This window comes from Jaculus jaculus, chromosome X (genome assembly GCF_020740685.1).
Source record: "Jaculus jaculus isolate mJacJac1 chromosome X, mJacJac1.mat.Y.cur, whole genome shotgun sequence".
In the NCBI taxonomy this organism is placed as follows: Eukaryota; Metazoa; Chordata; class Mammalia; order Rodentia; family Dipodidae; genus Jaculus; species Jaculus jaculus.
In genome coordinates, this window is record NC_059125.1 from 6,547,242 (window position 1) to 6,564,081 (window position 16,840).

At 43.0% G+C, this 16,840-nt stretch overlaps 2 protein-coding genes across 7 annotated transcripts in view; one reads left to right on the forward strand and one right to left on the reverse strand.

Annotated features, from left to right (window-relative positions):
* Positions 1-16,840, forward strand: part of Ctps2 (CTP synthase 2) — a 152,307-nt gene that overhangs the window by 65,788 nt on the left and 69,679 nt on the right. The gene's annotated exons all lie outside the window — the stretch shown is intronic.
* On the reverse strand, positions 6,533-12,701 carry S100g (S100 calcium binding protein G). Its single transcript, XM_012950996.2, has 3 exons — positions 12,670-12,701; positions 10,052-10,195; positions 6,533-6,650 (listed from the first exon to the last, which is right to left on the reverse strand). Exons 2-3 carry the CDS (start codon positions 10,184-10,186, stop codon positions 6,546-6,548), a joined length of 240 nt encoding a protein of 79 aa, XP_012806450.1. The 5' UTR covers positions 10,187-10,195; positions 12,670-12,701; the 3' UTR covers positions 6,533-6,545.

Sequence of the window (16,840 nt, forward strand, 5' to 3'; positions counted from 1 at the left end):
CTTGCACTGAATCCTTGTTTTTCCTTTTTTTATTTAATTTAATTTATTTATTTATTTGAGAGCGACAGACAGAGAAAGAGGCAGATACAGAATAGGTGCACCAGGGCCTCCAGCCACTGCATATGAACTCCAGATGCATGTGCCCTTATGCATCTGGCTTACGTGGGTCCTGAGGAATTAAGCCTCGAACCTGGGTCCTTAGGCTTCACAGGCAAGTGGTTAACCACTAAGCCATCTCTCCAGCCCCATTTTCTCTTTTTGAATGCCTACCGCTACACACCCTTCTCCAGGCACTTGCTACAAATCCTGGTGGAAATGCTCTTTCCCCATTCATCCTTTCCCTAGCTCAATCCCAGACCAACCAAGAATGTAAGATGTTTGTAAATGTGTATCTGTATCTCTGTGAACCTTGCTCACAGTAGCTGTTGTTTGTGGAGCTGAAACAGTATGTTTTCTCTGTGAAGGACTAACTGATACCTAGAACATAGACTAAAATGGGAGCTCGTATGGCCTAAATAATCACACCGAAGACACACAAATAGTAAGAGCTTAAGCTGTCGACTAAATTTGGTCAGAAATGAAGCTGAGAGAAAATACTCAGACTTCTCATTCAATATTAAAGAATAATCCAGCTGGGTGTCATGGTGCATGCCTGTAATCCTAGAAACCAGGGACACAGATGCAGGAGGCTTGGTGCAAATTTGAGGGCAGCCTGTTTTGCATAGCAAATTCTAGGTCAGCCAGGGTAGTGAGACCTAAGCAAAACAGGAGTGAAATCAATTACAACATCACATTGAATGACAGAGAGAAAACTTATCTCACCATAGATGTTCAATAGACAGTCTGTCATATCCACACCCTAGTCCTCACAGTCTCAGAACAAACCAGAATGAGACTGGTACCAAACAAAGAAAAGAAAATATGTTTTTTTAATTATTGAGCCAGGCGTGGTGGCGCACGCCTTTAATCCTGGCATTTGGGAGGCAGAGGTAGGAGGGTCGCTGTGAAGTTGAGACTACCCTGAGACTACATAGTGAATTCCAGGTCAGCCTGGGCTAGAGCAAGTCCCTACCTCAGAACGTAAAAAGTAAATAAAAACAAACAAATAAATAAACCTAGATAGTCTCATGGTCCCTACCTCTGCGTGTGCCACTACAAACAGTTTTGAAGCAGGATCTCTTGGTTGTTCACTGCTGTGTATACTGGTCTCCCATCTTGCCTGAGGAACACTAGGATTAGAGCTGTGCACTATTGTATCTGGCTTTAAATTGGTCTTGGGGATCTGAACTCAGGTGCTTACGGTTGTTTGGCAGATGTTTTACCCACTCTGAGCCATCTAACCAGCTCTCATTTTTCTAAAAAAAATATTTATTTATTTATGCATTTGACAGAGAAAGAGGGAGGGAGGGTGGGAAAGGGGGGAGGGAGGGAGAGAATGGACATGCCAGGGACTCCAGCCACTGCAAAGAACTCCAGATGCATGTGCCCCCTTGTGCATGTGGCTTACATAGGACCTGGGGAATGGAACCTGGATCCTTTGGCTTTGCAGGCAAACAGCTTAACCACTAAACCATCCTTCCAGCACCCTCATATTTTTAAATTAAATTATTTATTTTTATATTAAGGGGGAGGGAGTGGCATGCCAGGGCCTCCAGCCACCGCAGTCGAACTCCAGATGCTTGCGCTGTCTATGCACATGCGTGAACTTGAGTCTCTGGCTTATGTGGATTCTGGAGAGTCGAGCATGGGTCCTTACGCTTCATGGACAAGCACCTTAACTACTAAGCCATGTCTCCAGCCCCCTCATTCTTTTTGATTAGACACACATCAATGTGCTTCAGATTTCCCACTGAGAAGTGGTTCCCTTGTCTCTTCCCCCATCTGCTTCTCCTCTTTTAACATGTACCCACTGGTGTTCATTTTTAGTTCGTACTTGCAAAGACTTTTCCTGTTTTGTTTGTTTGTTTTTTCAACGTAGGTTCTTACTCTAGCCCATGCAGACCTGAAATTCACTGTGCAGTCTCAGGTGGCCTTGAACTCAAAGCACTCCTCCTATCTCTGCCTCTCAAGTGCTGGGATTAAAGGTGTGCACCACCATGGCTAATTTTTTTCTTTTTACCATTTTATTGACAATTTTCTTACATGAACACAGAGTGATTTGGTCATAATCCCCTCCCAATATCATCTTTTGTTCCCCCCTTGCCCAGTCTTCTTTCACTGAACTCTCTTTTTTCTATCTAGATCCTATTCTATTTTGATGACTTTTTTTTCTCTTTGCCTTCCTCCATCATTCATGTTGAAATATTGATGAGTTCAATTTTGTGGAGGTCTTACAGCAGTAGCAACAGCTGCTATGAGCTCATAATGTAATGTTCCTTCATGTTCGGAAGATAGTGTCTCAAAGTCCCCCTCCCTGTCCTCTGACTCTTATATTCTTTCCACCCTTTCCTCCAGTGTTCCCTCAGCCTTTAAGGGCGTGATAAAGATGTCTCATTTAGCACTGAGCACTCAGTCTTCACTCATTCTCAGCACTTTCATGAGTTTATTTTGTTATCTTCAAAATATTGTATGTATGTATGTATGTATGTATGTATGTACATGCCAGGGTCTCTTGCTGCTGCAAACACCAGATGCTTGTGCCACTTTTTGCATCTGGCCTTATGTGGATGATGGGGCTCAAACCTGGGCTGGCAGACTTTGCAAGCAAGCACCTTTAACTGTTGAGACAATCTCCCCAGCTCTTTGACAAGTGTTAAAAAATATTTTTATTTATTTATTTATTTGACAGAGATAAAGAGGGAGGGAGGGGGGGAGGGAGAGAGGGAGGATGGGTGTGCCAAGGATCCAGTCACTACAAACTAACTCCAGATGTGTGTGCCCCTTGTGCATCTGGCTTACCTGGGTTCTGGGGAATTTAACCTCGGTCCTTTGGTTTTGCAGACAAACTCCTTAACTGCCAAGCCATCCCTCCAGCTTCCTTTGACAAGTTTTGAGGATAAATATAATATAATAATATAAATAGGACAGAAACTACTCTTGTTGTTTGCCCAAATGGGTATGCTGTGTCCATAAAATTACCCTCTAAATGTTTATTTATTTATTTATATTTATTTTTAGTTTTGAGGTAGGGTCTCACTCTAGCCCAGGCTGACCTGGAATTCATTATGTAGTCTCAGAGTGGCCTCGAACTCACGGTGATCCTCCTAGGTCTGCCTCCTGAATGCTGGGATTAAAGGCGGGAGCCACCATGCCCAGCTCCTCTAAATATTTATGTTTGTGCCAATAGATTAGTGCTACTCTCACCTTTAGTCACAGAAGATTTTTTAAAAATTTTTTGTATACTCATTTATTTATTTATTTATTTGAAAGCGATGGACAGAGAGAGAGAGAAAGAGGCAGAAGAGAGAGAGAGAGAGAGAGAGAGGGAGGGAGGGAGGGAGAATGGGTGCGCCAGGTCCTCCAGCCACTGCAAACGAACTCCAGATGCATGTGCCCCCTTGTGCATCTGGCTAACCTGAGTCCTGGAGAATCAAGCCTCAAACCTGGGTCCTTAGGCTTCACAGGCAAGTGCTTAACCACTAAGCCATCTCTCCAGCCCATGGTCACAGAAGTTTTTTTTTTTTTTTTTTTTTTTTACATTTTAAATATTTATTTATTTATTTATTTGTAAGCAGAGAGAGATAGAGAGAAGAGAGATAGCCATAATAAGAATTGGCATGCCAGGGCCTCCAAATGCAAATGAGACACATGTGTCACCTCGTGCATCTGGCATACATGGGTACTGGAGAATCGAACCTGGGTCGTTAGGCTTTGCAGGCAAGCACCTTAACTACTAAGTCATCTTTCTAGCCCAGAGAAACTTCTTTTTGCAGTGCACAGTGACTACTAGGGAAACTCAAAACTTACCAGAGTGCTGAGAATAAGTCACTTTTGAGTGCTCACCATTTAGTGAGACATCTCTATCAAACCCTGAGGGAACATTGCAGAAGAGGGAGGGAGAGAATATAAGAGGCAGAGGATGGGGAAGAGTGCTTGGTAACACTGTCTTCTAGATATAAAGTGGCTGCTGAATTCATGACCTCACAGTGGTTTTGGTTACCTGCACAATATTGAGCCCATCAACATTTCTGTCATGGATGGTGGAGGAAGGCCCCCCAAAAATCAAACAATAAGAGGGACTAGTTGGGGAAAAAGGGGTTCAGGGCTGGAGAGATGGCTTAGTGGTTAAGTGCTTGCCTGTGAAGCCTAAGAACTCTGGTTTGAGGCTCGGTTCCCCAGGACCCACATTAGCCAGATGCACGAGAGGGCGCATGCATCTGGAGTTTGTTTGCAGTGTGGCTGGAGGCCCTGGCGTGCCCATTCTCTCTCTCTATCTGCCTCTTTCTTTCTCTGTCTGTTGCTCTCAAATAAATAAATTTTTAAAAAGGGGTTCAGTGGAAGGGGGATAAAGAGGGCGTTGGGAGGGGATTATGATCAAAATACATATGTATCTGTATAAAACTTGTGAATAAAGAAGTTTAAAAAAAAACAGGTGTGGTGGCTCACACCTTTTTGGTCCAGCACTTGGGATGCTCAGATAGGAGGTTTGACGCCAGCTTGGGCTACAGAGTAAATTCAATGTCATTGTGGCCTAGAATGAGACCATGCTTCAAGAAACAAAGAAAAACCAACAAAAAGGTTTAACAAATATCTAATGTTAGTTTGTAGTGGCTAGAAGCCCTGGTGTGGCCATTTTCTCTCTGCCTTTCTCTCTCTCTCTCTCATAAATAAATAAATAAATAAAATATTTAAAAAATCTCTAAAGGATAATTTGAAATTTGATGGGCACAGCATTCTCCCTAGAGTCTATAACCTTTCCATCCATAAGCTAGACTAGGTTTTCATACCAGCCATATATTTCTTCCCATGGAGCTGATCTCAGATCCAATCAGAGAGCATTGGTTATTCCCATACCAGTAATGCCAGTGTTGTACAGGTGGGCACATCGTGCCTGGCTAGTTGGTTGTGTAGTGTGTAGGGATGTTCCACAGTTAGGTGAGCCTGCTGCTGATTATTATTTTTTTTTTCTTGGATTTTTTGAGGTAGGGTCTCGCTGTAGCCCAGGCTGACCTGGAATTCATTATGTAGTCTCAGGGTGGCCTCGAATTCACAGCTGTCCTCCCATCTCTGCCTCCCCAGTGCTAGGACTAAAGGCGTGCGCCACCACGCCTGGCCATTTCCAACATTTTGAAAGTCAGCTATGCTTATCACTATGCCATCAATGCCACACAATTTTCTACATTTTGAAGTGCAAATGGCTCCATAGGTTTTTTTAAAAAAATATTTTATTATTTATTTGAGAGACTGAGAGCGAGAGAGGGAAAGAGGCAGACAGAGAGAGAGAGAGAGAGAGAGAGAAAGAGAGAGAATAAGCATGCCAGGGCCTCCAGCCATTGCAAACGAACTCCAAACGCATGTGCCACCTTGTGCATCTGGCCCACGTGGGTCCTGGGAATTGACCCTGGGTCCTTTGGCTTTGCAAGCAAGTGCCTTAACTGCTAAGCCATCCCTCCAGCCCCCATTGCTTTTTGACATCAACTCCAGAAAGAAAAGCATGACCGCTTTGAGTCTTAGAGAATGAGCTTAAAATGAGTATTGAACATTTCTTAGAATACTGTTTTCTGGGACCAAGGCCTTAGGCCAGTAGCCTCCCTCCCAGTGATGAGCTGAGTGCCACTTGGTTTTGTGTTCCTTCGGTTTCCTCAAAGGTCATTCATTCTGGAAGCAGAGCAAGCACTGGGGGATGACCTGAAGTGTCTGCTCTGGGAGTGTATTCCTTGTTAGTCTCTGAACAGCGTGAAATAAGTGTTGGAACTGGAAATGATGTCAGTTCTGTGAAAAAGGAGCAGTTATTCTAGAGGAAAAATAAAGTGGGGGAACTTGCTTTGGTGCTCTAGCATTTCTTACAAGTCCCTGATGCCATCTTTATGTTCTTGGGCAAAATTATAGAATTATTTTGGGCTTGTGTGTGTGTGTGTTACTGAGGCTACCATTCTGGGCTTTGTGAATGCTAGCCTAGCATTTTCTAACTGAGCTACATTCCCAACCCCTCTTTGTTTTTGACACAATTTCTTATGTAGCCCAGGCAGGCTTTGATCTTGCTACTCAGTCAAGGTTTCACCTGGAAATCAATCCTCTTGTCTCCACCTCTCAGATGCTGAGATTATAGGTGTGTTCTGTCAGTTGAATTAGACTTAAGGATACTTTTTGTTATTGTTTTTGAGGTAGGGTCTGGCTCTAGCCCAGGCTGACTGGAATCCACTATATAATTTCAGGGTAGCCTGGAATTCACTGTGATCCTCCTACCTCTGCCTCCCAAGTGCTGGGACTAAAGGCATGTGCTCCCATGCCCAGCTTAGTATACTTTAAAAGCTGCTAAATTGTGCCAGTCAGTACTCAACAACCAAGACATGTCTAAGAATTGCTTTATTAACAATCTTACAATCTTTGAACCTCATAGCCAGATCATTGAAATTGCAAAGGATTCAAGCACATCCATGGCTCTTTCATTGTGGTATGTTTTGTACCAGTACTTGGAATTCTTCAAAACTAACTTCTCCATCACCATTTTTGTCCAGTTCTTTAAAGAGGTCATCTAGAGTACTTGAGCCCTGGTTTTAGACAAAAAGAATGGGAAAGGGGAGGAGATAAAAAATAAAATAAAGTCAGTTAATCCCAGCACTCGGGAGGTAGAGGTAGGAGGATTGCTATGAGTTTGAGGCCATCCTGAGACTCCATAGTGAATTCCAGGTCACCTTGGGCTAGAGTGAGACCCTACCTCGAAAAACCAAAACATAAATAAATAAAGTCAGATACTATTATAGATCTCTGAAACGAGCAGCACTGGGCCTTGCTCCAGGAGGCAGCCTGGGTTTTCAGTCACATGCTGCCCATGGTAGCCATGGGAAAACCAGCTTTAGTACCATTGTTTCAGGACACAGAACCATGCTGTTTTGGGTTTGATTCCCAGCCACACATATAGTTATTTTATATTTCAGTTCTGATAAGGTACTATCACTTTACAATATTATTGTATTTAGCTTTTTTTGCTCTTTATTTATTATTATTACTTTTAAATATTTTATTTATTTATTTATTTGAGAGACAGAGGCAGATAGATAGAGAATGGTTGCACCAGGGCATCTAGGCACTGCAAAAGAACTGCAGACACATGTGCCACCTTGTGCATCTGGTTTATGTGGGTACTGGGGAATTGAACCTGGGTCCTTAGGCTTTGCAGGCAAGTGCCTTAACCGCTAAGCCATCTTTCCAGCCCTACTTTTTATTTTTTAAAAATAAGTATTTATTTCAGAGAGAGAGAGAAAGAGAGAGAGGGAGAGGGAGAGGGAGAAAATGGGCGCTCCAGGGCTTTTGGCCACTGTAAACTCCAGATACATGTACTGCCTTGTACATCTGGCTTATGTGGATCTTAGGGAATTGAACCTGGGTCCTTCGGCTTTGCAGGTAAGTATCCTAACCACAAAGCCATCTCTCCAGACCTTCCCCCCTTTGTAGTATTAAAACAGAAGTCCTATGGATTGGGGTTGTATCTCAGTGGAAGAATATTTGCTTAGTTTGTACCAGGTCCAGGTTTCATCCTCAATTCTCACATGCTGGAATTATTGGTGTGCACTACCATGTTGGGCCAGTCATTTCCATTTTGAAGATCATGTTTAATTGCCACGTGACAGACTCTTCTTAGCCTTCTTTGAGTCTTCTACTTGACTGGGCCTGACATTCTCTGTACTTATTGAATCTAGTTTAAACAAGATATCTGCTAACTCAGTTTAGGGCAAATCCCTCACCCTTGGTATCTGACCATCCTGGAGATCTTGTTACCCTGGCTGGTCTGCATTTAGCAAGAATCCTGTCAGGTCACTTTAGCCAGAAACCCATATCCTTGGTGTATGCGAAGTAGTTTTCCACTCACTCACTGTACATGCTCCTTGACTGTACTAGGAGTCAGAGCTAAGTTCATTGTCTATTCCACCACAAGATGCCATTGCCAAGATCCTTGCTCCTGTCACCATGGCTTTTCTGGAATGTCTGCCTTACTATCTTGTTTTTTAAAAATATTTTTATGTATGAGAGAGAGAGAGAGAGATAGAGAGAGAGATAGAGATAGAGATAGAGAGAGAGAGAGAGAGAGAGAGAGGGAGAGAGGGAGAGGGAGGGAGGGAGGGAGGGAGAGAGAGAGAATGATTATGGGCATGCCAGCGCCTCTTCTCCTTGTAAATGAACCCCATATGCTTGTGCCCCTAAGCCATGTCCACAGCCCTTAACAAGTGTCACAGATACACTTTTTTCAAAGGAAAAGGAAGTATACTAGAGTGAGGACAGTCAACTTTTTTCTGCATCCTATTGTCTCTGGACACATTTTAATTTTGCCAAATCTGGGGTAGGATTTATGTGTGTCTACATGGTATGCATGTATGTTTGCATGTTTGTGTGTGGGCATACATGTTTGTGTACAGAGTAAACATCGGCTGTCTTACCCCTGCCACTCTTCCACCTTATGTTATTTTATTATATTTTACTTATTTTGAGGGGAGGAGGGAGGGAGGGAGGGAGGGAGGGAGGGAGAGAGAGAGAGAGAGAGAGAGGTGGGGGTATGGGCATGCCAGGGCCTTTAGCCACTGCAAACTCCAGATGTGTGTGCCCCCTTGTGCACATGTGTGACGTTGTGTGCTTATATCATTGCATCGGGCTTATGTGTGACCTGGAGATTCGAACAGTAGTCCTTAGGCTTTGCAGGCAAGCTCCTTAACTGCTAAGCCATCTATCACTCCAGCCCCACCTTGCTTTTTTTTTTTTTTGTAAGGCAGAGTCCTTTTTTTTTGGTGGGTGTTTCGAGGTAGGGTCTCACTCTAGCCCAGGCTGACCTGGAATTCACTACGGAGTCTCAGGTTGGCCTCGAACTCATGGCAATCCTCCAAACCTCTGCCTCCCAAGGGCGTGTGCCACCATACCCGGCTAAGATAAAGTCTTACCAAACCTGACTCATTCATCTAGAGTAGCACTAGTCAGCAAGTCTTAGGGATACTTCTGTTTCCACCTCCTTAGTGTTGAGATTGCAAGCACACACTATTACATCTGTGGTTTTGTTGTTGTTGTTTTTAATGTGGATAGTGGGGATCTGAACTCAGGTATTCATGCTTATGTGGCAAACAAGCACTTTACATTGAACCATCTCCCCAGCTTTCCCTTTTTTTAAAGATTTTATTTTTATTTATTTATTAGAGAGAGAGAATGGGCATGTCAGGGCCTCTAGCCTCTACAAAGGAACTCCAGATGCATGTGCCACCATGCACACATCTGGCTTACATGGGACCTGGAGAATAGAACCTGGGTCCTTAGGCTTCACAGGTTTGCGCCTTAACTGCTAAGCCATTTCTCCAGCCCCTTTCCTTTTTTCTGTTTTCTTTTGAGAAAGGGTCTTATGTAATCCTGACTAGTCTCAGCCTCCCACGTGCTGGAATTACAGGTGTGTGCTACCATATTCCAATTCTGGGATAATTTTGATATAAAACTTAATGGCCAAAGAAACTGAGCCCTTTCCTGAAAGTTGTTGAGGAAGTCTGAGGTTGCCCAAGCTGACACAAATTTAAAACAAGTAACTCAAAACATAAAGGCTTTGGAAATATGTAGATCTGTCAGCATAAAGCTGTGTTTTAACACCCTATTAGGGAAGTGGCATTCTCATGGAGAGATCTTCCATGTGAAAACGGAGCCCGTGCAAGGCCACCTTTAATTATTTTTCTTTTGCCCAGGAAGAGAGATGCTGAATCCAGGCTTTCAGGCCTTCGCATGTTTGTGGGGCTTGCAGGTGGAGCTTAGCCAAAACAAGTAATCTTCTCTGTTCCCATTTGCTAGGACTGGTTTTCTGTAATTGCTCCTGAAGTGGCCTGACTTGAGGGGAAGAAGCTTACCTTTGTCCCCCTCCCTCTGGCTATTCCTGAGCCCTTTGGCAGCCTGTTCCCCAGAGGCGGTTTAGCAGGGGCACTGTACTCACTGTCAGCAGGCTGGGGAATTCCGCCTGGATCAGAGCCTTCAGCTCGTCCTTTGACAGCTGGTCTGGATCACCTTCTTTGGCTGCATATTTTTGAAAAATTGTTTTCAGTTCTTCAGGAGACTTTTTAGTGCTCATTCTGGTTTCCTGTAAATTCAGAGAAAGATGGATTTATCAAAAAGTTTAAGTGGAGCCTGATGCCAAGTGCTGTCAACAGGATTTTAGTGCTGTTTGGTCGTGTGTGTGTGTGTGTGTGTGTGTGTGAGAGAGAGAGAGAGAGAGAGAGAGAGAGAGAGAGAGAGAGAGAGACACAAAGGGGAGGGAGAATAAAGAAAAGGGAGGGGAAGAGAAGAGATGTAGGTGGAGTCAGTACTAGTAATTCCCCATATGTTTTAAAAATTATCATCTTATGGTTGGAGAGATGGCTTAGTGGTTAAGGCACTTGCCAGCAAAGCCAAAGGACCTATTAGGTTCAATTCTCCAGTATCCACATAAAGCCAAATGCACAAGGTTGCACATGTGTCTGGAGTTCAGTTGTCGTGTTTGGAGGCCCTGATGTGCCTTTTCTCGCTCTCTCAAATAAGGACATAAATAAAATATTAAAAATAACCACTTTAGGAGATTGAGTTGCAGCTCAGTGGCAGAGAGCTTGCCTAGCATACATGAGGCCCCAGGTTCAATCCCTAGTATTGAATAAACCAAGTGTTTATGATCCCAGTAGGCAAGAAAGAGGTGGAGGCAGGAGGATTAAGGGTTCAAGGTCAAGCCAAGCGTGATAGTGCACACCTTTAATCCTAGCACTAAGGAGGCAGAGGTAGGAGGATCGCTGTGAGTTCGAGGCCACCTGACCCTGAGACTACGTAATAATTCCAGGTCAGCCTGAGCTAGAGTGAGACCCCACCTCAAAACAAACAAATATATAAAAAAGAGTTCAAGGTCATCCTTATGGGCTACATGAGACCCTATCTCAAAAATAAGAATGAGCTGGGCATGATGATGCACACCTTTAATCTTAGGCAGAGGTAGAAGGATTGCCATGAGTTCAAGCCTACCCTGAGACTATGTAGTGAATTCCAGGTCAGCATGAGCTAAAGGGAGATTCTACCTTGAAAATTCACCCCCCCAAAAAAAAAGAATCAGGGTTGGGGAGATAGATCATCAGTTAAAGGTGCCTGATGGTCTGGGTTTAATTCTCCATTACCCATGTAAAGCTAGATCCACAAGGTGGTGCATGAGTCTGGAGTTCATTTGCAGTAGCAAGAGGTTATGATGTACTCATTCTCTCAAATAAGTAAATAAATTTGAAAAAAAAAAACAACTACTAGCAATGAGGCTAAAAATAAAAAAAAAATGAAGGGGGAGAGTATGATGCACATTTTATACATGTACAAAAATGATAAAAATAAAGAAAATAATTTCAAAAAGTAAAAAATATCATCTTAGGCCTGGGGATGTAAGCTCAGTGGTTGCCTAGCATGTACAAGGTCCATTCTGGTTCTATTCCTAGCACTGAAAGAAATAAAAAAAAAAAAATTAAAGAGTCATTTGCTGGACAGTGTGGCTCACATATGTGATCCCAGCATTTTAGAGATGGAGACAAGAGGATTATAGAGAGTTCAAGGCCATCTTGGGCAACAGTGGGAGACTGTGTCTCCAAAAAAAAAAAAAAAAAAGAAGAAGCCGGGCATGGTGGCGCACGTCTTTAATCCCAGCACTCGGGAGGCAGAGGTAAGAGGAGCACCATGAGTTTGAGGCCACCCTGAGACTACATACTGAGTTCCAGGTCAACCTGGGCCAGAGTGAGACCCTACCTTGAAAAACAAAAGCAAAAAATAAACAACAAGAAAAAGAAGCAGGGCATGGTGGTGCATGCCTTTTTTTTTTTTTTTTTTTTTTTTGGTTTTTTGAGTTTTGGTTTTTCTCGCCAGGCTGACCTTTTACTATGGACTCTTAGGATGGCCTCAAACTCACAGCGATTCTCCTACCTCTGCCTGCTGAGTACTGGGATTAAAAAAACATATTTATTTGATAGAGAAAGGGAGAGTGAGAGAATGGGTGTGCCAGGGCCTCCAGATGTGTGTGCCCCCTTGTACATCTGGCTAACGTGGGCTCTGGGGAATCAAACCTGGGTCCTTTGGCTGTGCAGGTAAACACCTTTACCACTAAGCCATCCCTGCAGCCCAGTGCACGCCTTTAATTTCAGCACTCAGGAAGCCAAGAACGGAGGATTGCTGTGAATTCAGGCCAGCCTGAAACTACAAAGTGCATTTCAGGTCATCCTGGGCTATAGTGAGAACCTACCTTGAAAAATCCCCCACCTTCAAAAAATTAAAATCATCTTTGTACATTAAATATGTCTTCTTAGAGTATATCCCTTAGGAAATAGTCCCTGGAGATAAACATCTTCATTAGCAATTCATAGCATTTGCTTTTCATGCATTTGGTTCGTACTCTGTAGGATGCAGCTTGAAGAATACCTGAGCACAGTTTCTAGCCTCTGAGTTACTGGCATTAGCTTTAGATAGCACACACCCACTTTGTCTCCAGCCCATCTCTTCCATGCCATTCTAAAAGGAAACAAAGTGTTAACTGCAAGCAGAAGGAAGTAAGATCACACTGACCTTGTCACCTGACGATGTAGCCACTTGATGAATCAAACAGGCACATGGAGAACTGAGAAGGCGCCTGTGACTTTTATAGTCTTTACAGACATGCACCACCTTGATTATGCAATTTCCCTTTTGTTTACCATTTAAGGGTAATTATTAATGGTTTTTTGAAATTCAAGCTTAAGACTTAATTAAGGGCAAGATCCAATAAAGGGTCATCTCAACAGTTGCTTAATGGTTCAGAGTCCCAAGAGCCCCTGGATTTTTTTTTCCTCCCTTAATTTTTTCCTCCAATATAAAATTAGGATATTTGCTCACTATCCATGTTTCTGAAAGTTCAGATATGGAGGGCTGTTTTCAGTGTAATTGCATATTTATCATGAAAATATAATTTGCTTTCTATCGAGAACAAAATAGAGAGATAGTGTTATGGTTTTTTTCAGAAATGCAGTATGAAGCTGTATGAGGTGGCACACTCCTTTAATCCCAGCACTCGGGAGGCAAAGGCAGGAGGATTGCTGTGAGTTTGAGGGAGCTAGAGTGTTTGCCTAGCAATTGCAAGGCCCTGGGTTCAGTGCCCAGTTATGAATAAAATAAAAAATGCAACAAAACATCAAGACCAACAACAACCACAAAAATACATGAATGCACAGAAAAATGCAGCATGGCTTTTTTAAAAATTTTTTTAATTTTTCGAGGTAGGATCTCACCCTGGCTCAGGCTGACCTGGAATTCACTATGTAGTCTCAGGGTGGCCTTGAACTCTCTGCAATCCTCCTACCTCTGCCTCCCAAATGCTGGGATTAAAGGCATGCACCACCACACCTGGCTCTGCCCCCCCCCCTTTTTAAAAAGATTTTTACTTATTTATTACAGTCAGAGAGAAAGGGAGAGTGGGCGCACCAGGGCTTCCAGCCACTGCAAACAAACTCCAGACACATGTGCCACCATGTGCATCTGGCTTATGTGGGACCTAGAGAATTGAACCTAGGTCCTTAGGCTTTGCAAGCATGTGCCTTAACCATTAAGCCATCTCTCCAGCCTGCTGCATGGCTCTTGAAGCCTTACTGGTGCCTTGTTTACCTCAGATGTTAAAATACTTGAATACATGATTGCATAAAGCGTTGCTTCTGAAGCAGGGTTAAGACACGGGAAGAAGATGCATAATCATTTGTCGATTTGTATTTGGGAAAGTAAGGTTATGGAAACATGACTGTTTTTCAACATTTTCATTACTTGTTGTTTACACGCCTGCTTATTAAATACGTTTTGTTAAAACTGGGCATGGGTGGTACAAACCTATAACCCCAGGATTTGGGAGGTAGAGACAGGAGGATCACAAATTCAAATCCATCCTTGACTACATAGTAAGTTTGAGGATAGCCTGGGCTATGTGAGACCCTGTCTCAAAAATATATTTAGTAGGGACTGGAGAGATGACTTAGCAGTTAAGCACTTGCTTGTGAAGCCTAAGGACCCCGGTTCGAGGCTCGATCCCTTAGGACCCATGTAAGCCAGATGCACAAGGGCGCACATGCATCTGGAGCTCATTTGTAGGGCTGAAGGCCCTGGTGTGCCCATTCTCTCTCTCTCTTTGCCTCATTCTCTCTCTGTCTGTCTATCTCTCTCAAATAAATAAATAAAAATAAAAATATGTAGTATATATTTACTATATATATTATAATCATTCCCAAACTGTAAATATTTGACTAACTCTTAGACAATTGGAAATACTTCAAACATTTTGGAATTGTCAGGATTTAAAATTGGAGACAAATTGATTCGTTCTGGATAGAGTTTCATGCAATAACTAGGACATTTCCAGGGGACATTGATCTAATGCTGAATGTAACTCACAGGAAGGGGCTCCAGATTGACTTCAGAAGTACTTAGCAGCTCTTAAACACTTGTACTCTTTCATACTTGTGTAATTTTCTCCGACCTGCCTTATGTCACCTCAAATTCAGGCTTGAAATATTGGACTGTACTTTCCCAGATGTTTGTCAGCTCTGAAATTCCAGGGCCTTTTTTACATTGGTGAACAAATGTGAAATGTTATATAGAGTTTAAAAGTTTCCCACCAGAAGAGATGGCGGAAAGAATGTAAGAGCCAAAGGAAGGGTAGGACTCCTTACAAAGTGCTCATCCCAGACACAAAGTGGCCTGGATATCCATGACCTTACCGTGCCTGACACTACCTACACAAGACCAGCATAATGGGAGGAAAAGATCATGACATAAAAAGAAAAGAGAGTCTGAGATGGGGAGAAGAGTTTCAAAGGGGAAAGTGGGGGGAGGGAGGGTATTATCATGGGATTTTTTTTTATAATCGTGGAAGTTGTTAATAAAAAATTTTGAGCCGGGCGTGGTGGCACACACCTTTAATCCCAGCACTTGGGAGGCAGAGGTAGGTGGATTACCGTGAGTTCGAGGCCACCCTGAGACTACATAGTGAGTTTCAGGTCAGTCCAGACTAGAGTGAGACCCTACCTTGAACCCCCCAAAAAAAAATATTTGAAAAGAAAAAAAATTTCTAGCCAACATTGAGCATTTATCATTCCATGTGTTTTTTCTGCCTTATAAATGTTTTTGGTTTGGTTTTGTTTTGTTCTTTTGTTTTTCGAGGTAGGGTCTCACTCTAGCCCAGGGTGACCTGGAATTCACTATGTAGTCTCAGGATGGCCTCCAACTCATGGCAATCCTCCTACTTCTGCCTCCCGAATGCTGGGATTAAAGGCGTGCACCACCATGACCGGCTTATAAATGTTTTTATTTTATTGTTTTTATTACAGTTTATTTGACTCTAGTGTGCACCACTTAGTTCATTTGTTAGCCAATTGGTTGGATTATGTTTTCAGTTGTAAGATTTTATACACACACACACACACACACACACACAGTTTTTAAAGGTAAGGTTTTGCTTTAGCCCAGACTGACCTGGAATCCACTCTGTAGTCTTAGGGTGGCCTTGAACTCATGGCAATCCTCCTCCCTTGGCCTCCCAAGTGCTGTGATTAAAGCCATGTGCCACCTTAAAAAATATTTTAAGTCTACAGAAAAGTGGCATGAGTACTATACCAAGCAACATTATACCCCTTGACTAGATTTGTTAATATCCAACACTTGCATATTAGCTTTCTCTTTCTGTGGACCAATACTTTCCCCCACCAAACTAGTTGAGAATAAGCTGTAGTGCTTCATTTGATAGGAGACAGAAACTAGCAAGGCAGTCGGGGTAACAGATCCTCAAACGTGATTTTGTTTTCCTTGACTAGAAGCGGGAAATGTCACTAGGCTTATAGAAACCTGGATGTTTCCCTTATCTTTTTTCTTCCCTGAAAACTTACACCCTCCAGGAAAGATTTCTAGATTAAGATGGCACCCTTCCTAGAACACAGAAACTCAGATGCCTAAGATTTCTGGAAAGCCCTATAGTAGAGAAACCGGGTCTTCCTCCCCTAGAAACTGTGAAATCTGCACTTTGTCACGTAGAGACTGGTGAATCTGGTCCTGTGGCACATTCCATAAAAATCCTAAACAAAAGTCACCCAGTTAGTTCTCTTCCTTCCTGAAGACTCCTTCCTGTCCCTATAGACAGGAGTCTTGCCTTTCTTTGTAAAATCCTTTTATTTATTTACTTATTAATATGGTGGGGGAGCAAGAGAGAAAGGGGGAGGCAGAGAGAGAGAGAGAAAGAGAGAGGGAGAGAATGGGAGCCCCAAGGCCACCAGCCACTGCAAATGAACTCCAGACACGTGTCACCATGAGTAATCTGGCTTATGTGGGTTCTGGGGAATTAAACCTGGGTCCTTAGGCTTCATAGGCAAGCACCTTAACCACTAAGCCATCTCTCCAGCCGTGGAGTCTTACCTTTCTATCAAACTGTAATAAACTACTTCGAAAATCTGTGCTTTACCTTCCTATGGTGTGTGACTCGCATTCGTTGAATTCATAAGACCAGAACCGGAGAAGGCCGCTGACTCAGTGGAAGCTCCATGAGTGCCAGGTGCCTTAGCTCCTGAGTCACAGCCCACATAAGAGCTGAGATAAGGCTCCATCGCTCTCAAGGACACCCCAAAAGTCCTGTTTTACACTGGCTTACCCCTAAACACTTCATTAGGTATCTCCTAAGTCAAGAACATTCTCCTAATTAACTACAATGTTGTCATCACAGCCCATATTT

Bases quoted from the DNA above. Each gene is read 5' to 3' on its own strand.
- S100g (XM_012950996.2), bottom strand. From the start codon at position 10,186: ATGAGCACTAAAAAGTCTCCTGAAGAACTGAAAACAATTTTTCAAAAA. The intron at 6,651-10,051 runs GTGAGTACAGTG...GTCTAAAACCAG, and splicing joins AATTCCCCAGCCTGCTGACA to GGCTCAAGTACTCTAGATGA.